General features: G+C 51.4%; 1 protein-coding gene across 2 annotated transcripts; it reads left to right on the forward strand.

Annotated features, from left to right (window-relative positions):
* Positions 1 to 262: 262 nt before the first annotated feature.
* Positions 263 to 9,377, forward strand: SERHL2 (serine hydrolase like 2). 2 transcript variants are annotated; one of them, XM_042051079.1, is made up of 12 exons: positions 263 to 367; positions 1,788 to 2,012; positions 2,084 to 2,197; positions 3,245 to 3,286; positions 4,023 to 4,042; positions 4,234 to 4,308; positions 5,073 to 5,182; positions 5,452 to 5,531; positions 5,868 to 5,902; positions 6,662 to 6,738; positions 8,152 to 8,245; positions 8,575 to 9,377. In XM_042051079.1, exons 2-12 carry the CDS (start codon positions 1,865 to 1,867, stop codon positions 8,689 to 8,691), a joined length of 912 nt encoding a protein of 303 aa, XP_041907013.1. In that variant the 5' UTR covers positions 263 to 367; positions 1,788 to 1,864; the 3' UTR covers positions 8,692 to 9,377. The 2 variants fall into 2 exon arrangements, with proteins under 2 accessions (XP_041907013.1, XP_041907015.1); XM_042051081.1 differs by lacking the exon at positions 263 to 367 and adding an exon at positions 485 to 1,405.
* Positions 9,378 to 10,073: the final 696 nt, after the last annotated feature.

Raw genomic sequence — 10,073 nt, forward strand, 5'->3', positions numbered from 1 at the left:
GGCCTGTTTGATGTCAATATGAAGTTCCTGGTCACAGTTAAAACATCTCACACTGTGTCACCACAGTACAGGCAGTTTCCGTCATCAGTAATATGTCTTCTGGAGGTAGTCAAGGACGCAGCCATACCTCCTTGATTTCATCTCGTCAGAGATTCCTATCATGCCCAGCAGGTTCCTCGCAGCTTCAGACCCCACAGCCAGCGTTAAGTCTAGGTTCCTCTTACAGAGCCCGATCCAGACAGAAGCGGGGGCGGAGGCCGGGTCGCCCCGGGGAGGCGGGCAGCGGGGCGGTGCAGCCGGCCCGGCCCGCCCTGCCCGGCCCGGCCCTGCCGCCGCCTCTGCTCAGCCGGCCCGGCCGCACGGAGCGGTAGGAAGGGGCCGGGGCTCCGCGGGAGGGCGGTGCGGGGAGCGGGGGCCGGGTCGGCCGTGGCGCTCCGGGGGCTGCTCTCGGCGCCGGACGGGGGTCTGTCCCCAGGCAGCCCTTCCTCGGGGCCGAGACCGGGACCGGGACCGGGACCGGGACCAGACGCTCCAGGGCGCCCAGAGGCGAAGGCCCAAGTGTAGCAGCGCCTCCTGCCCGCCCAGGGAGGCCTCACCCCGGGGCCGGGGGGATCCCAGGGCTGGAGCCCCGCTGGGCCCAGGCAGGACTGCCCGGGTAGAGCCATCAGGCTCTGCCAGGAGCCCAGGCCGTCAGGAAAGGGCAGGTCATGGTCACACCGGAAAGTCAGCCCACGGTTGGTTGCCGGGATCTGGCCCGGCGAGGGCAGCTCGGGTCAGACACAGCCCCGTGATCAGCAGGCAGGGCCACGGCTCCTGGGGCGAGGGCGTCGCTGATGGAGGCCGGCACTCCTGCAGCACTGCTGCGGCTGGTCCTGGGCCGAGCTTAAACACACTTATGGGGAACCCCAGGCCTGGCTGATTGGGACCATCAGGGCCCTGACAGCAGCCTACCCCCTCTTTCCTCACACCTTAGAGAGGTATGGGCTCATGAAAGACTTGTTGTAGAGTCATTTAATTGCTGTACGGTCTCAGAGGGCTACTTAAGGGAGCAGGTAAGCAAGACGAGTCACCTGGAAGGGGATACGACATGAGAGACATGGGGATAGGGGTAGTCAGGTTGCCCATGGCTTGGGGGTAAAAGGGAGATGTTTAAACCACCATTGGAGGGTCCCCAGAGACTGGGTTTCACTCAGGAGCTGGGACTTGAGCAAGGGTCAGTGACTGTCAGGTAGATGAGATGGTTTGAGGTCGAGCAAGTGCCTGGCAGGTTGTGGACCCATATCCCATGGAAGCTCCCCGGCCCTGAGGGGTGCGCAGGCAGGTGGCAGCAGTGACCTGCTATGCAGCATGGAGCCAGCTGCTTTCATGAATGTGCCAACCGGTGGTGCGAAAGAGAAGCACCAAGGTAAAGGAGGACAAGGTGGTAACAGTCTAATGCTGGAGGCAACATCCTTATTCCCCAAACTGTCTTTTTGGTCCAGGACAGGTGCCTGGCTGACTGCAGCTAGCTGGGGGAGTTCTGCATGGTTCCCTCTTGCCAGATCTCCTGCGCCTTCTGGTCGTGTTGCAGCTGCTGCAGAGACAGAAATAAGGCTTTCTCCTCCTGTGTAGGGAAAGCTTATTTCTTCCTAGGAGCATAGCTAGTACGTGCTGGGAGGAGGATTCCCCAAACAGGCAGTCAGGAACGGCAGCTTGGGATGTTGAATGGGGAGCTATAAATCAGCAAGCTGCTAATTAAGACCACAGGAGGCTGGTGAGTTACTAAAGACCTGTATTACTCTTTTCAGAGCTTTAGACCATTAACAAGACCCCTGGGACCTACTCCAAGCACGTGACTCTCCAAGGACATCACCCTATTTTGGGCATGTTCTCGGAATTGAAATTCCCTGTGCCCTGGGGACATGTGGCAGCCAAGGCCTGGGGACCCTCGGAGGGACACCCTGTGCTGTGTTTGCATGGCTGGTTGGACAATGCCAACACCTTTGACAAGCTCATTCCACTGCTCCCCAGAGGTAGGTCTGGCTCATCAGGATGGCTTGTGTTGTGTGGCAGGGCTGCACATCTGGTACTCTTTCCCTTTCAGGTTGTTACTATGTGGCAATGGATTTTTCTGGCCATGGTTTGTCGTCCCACCGACCTGCAGGCTGCCCCTACCATTTCCTAGATTACGTGACCGACGTGCGCCGGGTGGCAGCAGGTGGGTAGTTGAAGGAACCCTTGAGTGGGTGCTTGTGCAGGGGGTGCTGTATTAGTCCTGCTCTTTACAACAAGCAGGCAGCATTTAACTGCCAGGAGAGGAATCAGTTCCCCCTGCTTCTCAGTTTGATGTTAGCCAGTGCTTTGTGATTGAATAAGCATCCATCCCTCTTTCTCATTGTTTTGGGAAAGGAAGAGATGGTAAGCCCCAGGTGTTTCTATACTATAAAAGCAGTAGCAGTGCAGTGGTGGATGCAACTAAATTGTTTTGCCAGACTGGCTTTTTGTAAGCAGTCAGTGACCCCTAACCAGTGTTAGGTGTAAGTTGGAAGCTTCTGGTTCTCCCTGATGGCAGTTTGCTACTTGCTTTAGTATCATACAAAGAAATCTGAAAGACAAAGTGTCCTGATGTAACTGTCTATCTGTATACTTGTGAAACTTGTGGTTTTACATCCCTCATTCAGTACACAAGAGCTTCTAGAAGCTCTCAGATGTTCCAGAGGGTAAACCCCATCTTTCAGGGAGGTATATTTCAGATGGGCAGCACAGACAGAGCGGTGTTTTCCTATAAGCCTCCCAGAGTGCCCTAAAAATGGACTGAAGAGCCTGATGTGCTAAATGGTGCAGAAAGCTTTCACTTGGAATCCCTCAATGCAGCAGACCTGGCTCATGTCCTCACATGTCTTGCAGAATGCCCTGCAGCAAGATGCTCTGTCAAGGTTTCTCTCTTCCACCAGATGCTGCCCAGTTAGGCTCCTCTGCTTCTTGCCAGTCTTCTCATGTCTGGCAGTGAATGGGAATTTGTTGGAGTTTGTTTGGCATACAGAGAGAGCTTGAGAGCTGTATGACTTAACTACCATTGAAATGAGGTGGTGAATGCTCTTTTTCTTTAAAACTGGCCTACTCAGCTGCTTAGTTTCTGGATTAAGAAACAAATTAGGCAGTGCAAAAGCCCTCCTGGGAGAAAGGGCCCATGTCAGAGGAGAAGCAGCAAGATGCTGCTGCTCTGGTTTCTAATGCAGCACTGTTTTTGTCTGTTGCCATTTAGCCTTGCAGTGGAGACAGTTCACCCTGATGGGTCACAGTATGGGTAAGTGGCTCTAGTTCTTGTAAGATGTGAGACTAATAGAAATCAGTAGATAATTAACTTCCAAGACATGCTACTAGGAGCTGGGTTGGAATATTTATTATATTATGTCAAGTACCAGGTTCCTGCTTGAGTGATTCAAAAATCTGTGCCCTTGTTTGAAATGCCTCTGCTTTCAAGACTGTGTAGTACAGACAAGGATAAAACTCTTGCTGTGAGCATTTCCCCCACTCACAGGAGGGAACAGCAATTGGCAAAGAGGGGTGGTCTACACAGGAGAATTCACAGCAGGCCTTCATGCCTGATCCCCACAAAGCCTGGGAACAGACAGCCCATTTGGTGGGCTATGAAGCCTGCTGAGGGGAACTGGAATCCAAGATCCATCCCTTCAAGCTCGGAGTATGATTTAATTTTGCCACAATTTGGAGTTTGCTTCCCAGGCCTGCTCTGGTCACAGCTAACAGGACCTGCACACCAAGGCATTTTAAACAGTGACTCCTCCTTGGCCTTTGCTGCCTGAGGGTGGTGGAAATGGCACATGATGGGGAATACAGCAGGTCAACAGCCCTGGTCTCTGCCTGCATCCTGCGGGCTGGGAGAGCTCTCCTCTGTACTGGGGCTTTGTCCCATGGTACAATGCACAGTTTTATTTCTGAGGCAGCTTCTGCTGTGGGGAAGGGGAATTTCTGTTACCAGGGGTTGTTCTGTGCATAACTGAGCACCCTTTTCTCCTTTGCAGGTGGGGCTGTGGCAGGAATGGTGAGTAAAGCATCATTTCTTCATGGGGTTGTGATTTCTGCAGCTGCAACAACAAATGGGAGAGGAATGAAGGGACAGACCTGGAGCTCAGGGGAGGAGAGACCCTTCCCTGACCCCTCTCCCATGTAGCAGGATAAAGACATCACTCAGTGCTCAGCTTTTCATTCTCTTATTGTTTAATCTCTCCTCAGTTTTGTTTCCTTTATCCTGAGATGGTGGACAAGCTGATCCTGCTGGAAACTCTTGGCTTTCTTCTGGCTCCAGAGGTTAGATCTCATGTGTCCTTCCCTTCACTTTTTAAAAATAGAAAAATAGATGTTTTGGTTTTTTTTTAATTTCCCTCATTTTTTCAGAGAAAGCACTGATGTGACCACTTCCTGGCAGGTCACACAAGTCCCAGGGCTCTTCCTTCTGGTAGGCACTGATCTGCTCCTTGTTGCACAGACTGAAGTCCATCCTTAGGCTGGCCCTTGGGGCACACTTGCTAGAGCTCCACATCCTGCAGTCCCTTAGCACTGAAATTTACTTGTCTGTGCCAAGCCCTTGTACAAAGGAAACTGGAACCTCTGTCCAGGCAACTGCCAGCTGAGGTTATCTTTTTACCAACAGCTTGTTGGGTGACCTGGGTACAAGATTGGTGGATTTCTTTGTCTGTTCCTGGCGGTCTATAAAGCTACATTGCCAACTTGCCATCATTGCTACCAGATGCTGGAGCTTTCATTGGCAGAAGTGGGACAGAAGTCCTAGGTCAGAGAGACAAAAGATACCAAACTCTGGAGAGTTGTCCTCAACTCAGAAATGAGGTAGGAAGGGTTAGAAAAGATTGCAAGGATAAAAAGTTAGTAAGTTCACTACAGCATTATTGATGTTCCCTTTCTCCCAGAAATGGGCATTTTTAATAAGATACCCATAACTGGTACCAGTTCAGAGGGATGTTGAAGGGTGAAATTCCTTCCTCCACACTTTGATAAGGGGTAAAATCATCCAGAAGAGAGTGGTTACTCCTCCTCCCTGCCTCTCTGTGTTTCAGGACACTGAGGCATGGCTGAAATCTAAAAGGAAGGTGATTGACAGATTACTGAGTCTGGAGGCAAAGCAGCAAACCCCCAAGGCACGGAGCCCCGAAGCAGCATTGCAGAGGTGGGTTCCCATCCATCCTCTTCATTTACTGTCTGCCCTCACCTTGACAGAGTTACAGCTGCACAAATGAGAAAGGAAAACTGTCCCTGCATTTCACCTTTCAAGTCCTCTGGAATCCCAGCAAGATCTTTTGCTTCTGCTGCTAGAAGCTGCTGCTTCTTCCTGCTCCTTTCTGAAGCAGCCTGAGAGCTCGCTTTCACCTAGTCATGCCATTTTTGCTTCCCTTCCTCCCTTCCAGCAGCACAATCTCTCCGCCATGTCTCCCTCAGGCTCTTAGAAGCAAACAGCCATCTGACAGCAGAAGGTGGGGCAATCCTGCTGCAGCGAGGAGCAACTGAGACACCCGCTGGTAAGGGGCTGTGTGGTGCTGGCCCGCTGCTGGGTGTGGGAAGGGACTGGTGCCAATAGCCATTGTCTTCTGCAGGGTACAGGGTGCCCTAGCTACAAGTTTACACAGCCTGAATGGGATCAATTAAGTCTGGAGGCAGAGTGCTCCATTCCCAGCAACTGAATTTGTTGCTCAAGTCCTAGAACAGCTAAAGAAAATAAATTTTAAAAAGGAGAAATCTGAATTAATCCTATTCCTCCTATCTCAAAAGGTCTTAGGCAGACCCCAAAAGTGAGTTAAAACATAAGAACTCCTGCTCCTATGAAACATGAAAACCTTCTGGTTTTTTTTTTCCAGGGCTGGTGTATAACAGAGACATGAGAGCCCGTACGGTGAGCACTGCTCTTCTCATGTAGCCCCCTGCTACTTTGGAGCCCTGACCTTACAGGACACTCAGACACAGGATGCCTGCTCACTGAGCCAGGCCCTGCCTCCACCCAGCCACTTACTTTCCACTTCCCTAATTCCCACATCTCCTTTAAATGCTGCTTTTAAAGGCCTGCACTTGATCATTGATTCAGCTTACAGAGTCACTGGAAAATGTTACTGCTTATTTTTTTAGAAGTTCCTCCGCCCCAGGGCCTCCTGGCCACATTTTCGTGCTGTTATAACTCTTCAGGCAGCAGAGGGATGGATGCTTTCTGTCAGCTTCTTTGGCAGGTGACCTGAATAAGAAGGGGAGTGGAGCAAAGTCCTTACGTTTGGTATTTTGATAGTTTTGTGCCACTTCTGAGCAAATAGGGCCTCCTCTACCTGTGCTACTGCCAGGATATGGAAGCCAGGGTAATGTACTCTCTCCTTTTTAGTAAAAACATTTTTAAAGCTTTTCTCCATGAGATCATTCCCATATGTGCTGCAGCCCAGCAGGCAATGTTGTTGGCAGCCCTGAAACACAGCTGGACAAAAGGAGCCTTTGCAGAGCCAGCTACTCCTTTGTGCAGCCTGGATGCTTGTCATGTCCCAGCATGGAAGCTTCAGGGCCACAGCTACTTCAGCCTTCAGAGCCACTTGTGTAGGAGGGCTTGGGGACACCCTCTGCCCCCAGCTGCTGTCCCTGACCTTTGAGACTTTCTCTGTCTTTGCACCTGCAGCAGAGTCTAGAGTTCTTCACGGTGGAGCAGTGTGTGAAGCTCCTGCAGAAGATCCAGGACCGTGTTCTCATCATTGTGTGAGTGAGGCACAAGCCAAACCAACCCTTCCTGTCTCCCTCAGTGGAAGGAATGAAGGCTAGCAAGGAGTCCTCCACTACCCCTTCCTTTACACCAGTCATCCAGACCTTTGGCCAGCTGGTGTAACAGCACAGCCCCACATGTGAGAAGGTATTTCCCAGTTCTCCACCACTGCCCTGGGTTGGGCAGGCTCCTGGAGAAGGCAGAGAGCAACTGGAACATCCTGCCAGCCTGGCACTCTACTTTCAGGTGAAAGGCTGACTGAGGAAATGCTAGTCCTGCCCCATCTTCCCCATGCTCCTGGTTTCACAATCCCATCTCACAACTTTCCATTCCTTGGTGCTACAGCCAGGGGCCATCCTGGCAAATATGTGACCCTCCACAGCACCACACCTACTTGCTATCCTTCTGACCTGACTCTACCCCAACTGGCAACCCAACCTGCCCCCTTCTTCAGACCCCAAAAGCTCTTGCCTGAGCAAACAGGTGAAACTACAGCAGTCCCCATCTCCTTCAGCTGCTCTTGGAGCCCCTGGCCTGACTGAGCTCCTGCAAGCTCTCCTGTGGCACTGGGGCAAGAAGCTCTGGTGACATGGCCCCAGAGCACAGAGCCCCACAAGCTGTTAAGCTGTCTGGGTGCACAGCTTCTTCTGCAAGTCATCCTCTGCATTTTTCCCATCTCCTTGGAGGGCAAAGTGTGCAGGGCTCTGGCTACCTTGGCTCGTGGGGTGCTGTTAAAAGACTGTCTAGAAAACAAGAGGAAGTGCTAGCAGTTGAGAAAAGAGGTGCAGTTTTGGCCTCCCTGATCTGTTTTAGTATCATAAGAGGTTACAGAAATGTAACATTGTGATGATGTCAAGTCCTCTGGGCCACAAAGATGTCTTTGAGCCTGGGATGTCTCCTTGTCCTGTCACCAGCACAGTAGGATGCAGCATGATCTTAGCTCTGCAGGAGATCTAATGCTGACTTCTCCAGGGCAACTGGCCTGGTACCTCTCTCTCTGAGCAGGGCATACCCTGTTTAAATAAGCAGCAAGGAGAGGCAGAAGGGACTGAGGGGAGATGTGTAAACTCTAAGGAAAAGTTACGAGCAAAAGGCAGAATGGGGCCAGGGAACAATGTTGTCAGACCAGTTACAGAGCCAGCCCTGGGAGGACAATATTTAGCCAGTCTCCACTCTGATACTACTAGGCAGTCACCCAAGGTTTTAGAGTTTGATAGCTGCTTAGCCAAGCTGTGCAGTGCACTCTGACTACCACCTATGACCCTGTCACCCTGCTGTTTATGAGCAGCCTGGAAAGAACAGGGACTATCACCCCACTGTCTTGGGGACAACTGCTTCTGCCCAGAATAGCCACAAAGACAAATGGAGGCACAGTGAGTGCTATACTGAGCCTTGCTATTGTTTTTCAGATCACAAGATGGACTCTTGGTACCGCACAACCTGCCCAGCAGAAATGACTTTGTGAAAGCCCTGCAGGAGGCATTCGAGTCTACCCTCAAAGAGGTGAGAGCAAACTTCATCCTTGCATCTCTATTTGCCACCAACCTGGGAGCAGCAGCTGGGAAGCAGCTGATCTTGGTGGACACCCTCAACTAGGTGATTTGTCCTGAACAGCACAGCCCTCACACCAGGGGCAGGGGGGGAGGAAGACAACTTTGTCCCTGCTGCCTTAGTCCCAAGTTAGTGCTGCCCTCTGGACCCAGCTGCTCCCTGGTCCTCCCATTTCTGTCCTGCCTCACTTGCCCTGTCCCTTCCCCTAAGCGTCACACAGTAAACAATGTGTGCCTGAGGGAACACTTTCCCAGTCCACATCTTGTGTCCTTTCCCTCCAGCACATCCAGCTAGTAGAGGTGCCTGGGAGTCATTTTGTGCACCTGAACGAGCCCGAGGTGGTATCTGGGATCATCAGCAACTTCCTGACAGCACAGAACACCAGGGCCAGACTCTAGGAAGCCCTCAGAGCTGCAGCAGTCCAGGAGAACTGGGAGCTAACAAGCAAGCTCCAGATTTGTCACCATTCCTACCTCGCACCCAACATCAGATCATGATACTCTTTCCTACGCTTAGCTCACTGCAGGGTGGAAGCAGGTCTGCCAGGGGTTCTCTGAAGGAGAGCTGAGCAAAGTATCTCATTTGCCAAAGGGAGGAGTCCTTGCTCCACTTCCAGCTCGGTGAGTACAGGGATAGAGCCCCAAAGTGGCCTTCCCCTTGGCTTACTCCAAACTTGCACCCTGAAACAGAGCAGAACACAGGCAGAGGCACCCTCTGTGACAGCAGCAGATCAGCTTTGGCACTGCAAGAGAGGTGGCTCATCTTGCCTCCTTCCTGAGGATGGTACAGACAGGCTGCTCCCAGGATTTAACCCACTGACAAACAAGGAAAGTTCTGCTTCACTGCTTACTTCCGTAGATGCCTGAGCTCAGAAGGCCTCAGTGTCTCTGTTCTACTATGAGAGCTACTGTTTTTTTCAGAATCAGCTTAAATAAGAGCTCTCCTGTGCAGAGAAGGCCATTTTAATGAACGCTAGAGAATGTCCCTAAATCCTCTAGCTGAAGCAGCTGCAAGAACTACAAATTATGGAAAAGTTGGCAAAGATTATTTCTGTCCTAAATAAAGATTAATGTCCTAATGTTAAGTCTGTCTTCTTGACTCTGTAGGAGAACAAACCTCCTTTCTCTTTCAGGCCGCTCACCCAAGCAGCTAAAATGCATCTTGGGAGGCAGCAATTTTTACACACAGTCTGCCTTGGGTAGGCTATATTAAGGATCTGCCTCCTAGTTAAATTGATGCACAAAGCCTACTGAAGCCAGCAGGCCTGTCATCTCTGCAAGCAATGCAAACTGGATCTGCAGTGAGTTTTTAAGGAGAGGAGATCCATTTTATCTCAGCTCTCTGGAATTTACCACCACTTCCACCTTACATTCATGGTCACATCTCTAGTGAGGCTCCAGCTAGTAAAATAAATGTGTAAAAGCCTGGGGCTGGGTGGGTTACTTCGATCACACACCTACCACTATGTCTAAAGCTGCACAAATGCTATAGGAGCACTACAAAAGCATTGCCCTACAACTAAACGTGCCTGCTGCCATCCTTACCTGTCTTCTGTGGGCTGGGGACAGGCCGTGGAGAGTCTGGTTTCTCCTTCCAAACCAGGCTGCTCAAAGTGGCATTTGTTTTTGCAACAGTGCTGGGTATCAGGAATTTCCCATGGCCTAGACATGGCTGCAGAGCTCCATGCACAGCTGGATGACTGGGCACTGCAACACTTGGCTAAGAGGGAACTGCCACAAAGGGAATCACCAGACGGGGTAGGGCTCTGTACCAAACCACT

This window comes from Corvus kubaryi, unplaced genomic scaffold (genome assembly GCF_017639235.1).
Source record: "Corvus kubaryi isolate FWS band 111438036 unplaced genomic scaffold, C.kubaryi_AGA036_p1.0 74, whole genome shotgun sequence".
Classification (NCBI taxonomy): domain Eukaryota; kingdom Metazoa; phylum Chordata; class Aves; order Passeriformes; family Corvidae; genus Corvus; species Corvus kubaryi.

Excerpts from the sequence above, each read along its gene's own strand:
- SERHL2 (XM_042051079.1), top strand. The coding sequence starts at position 1,865 with ATGTTCTCGGAATTGAAATTCCCTGTGCCCTGGGGACATGTGGCAGCC. Across the intron at positions 2,013-2,083 it reads CATTCCACTGCTCCCCAGAG|GTTGTTACTATGTGGCAATG; the intron begins GTAGGTCTGGCT and ends TTTCCCTTTCAG. Across the intron at positions 2,198-3,244 it reads CGTGCGCCGGGTGGCAGCAG|CCTTGCAGTGGAGACAGTTC; the intron begins GTGGGTAGTTGA and ends GTTGCCATTTAG.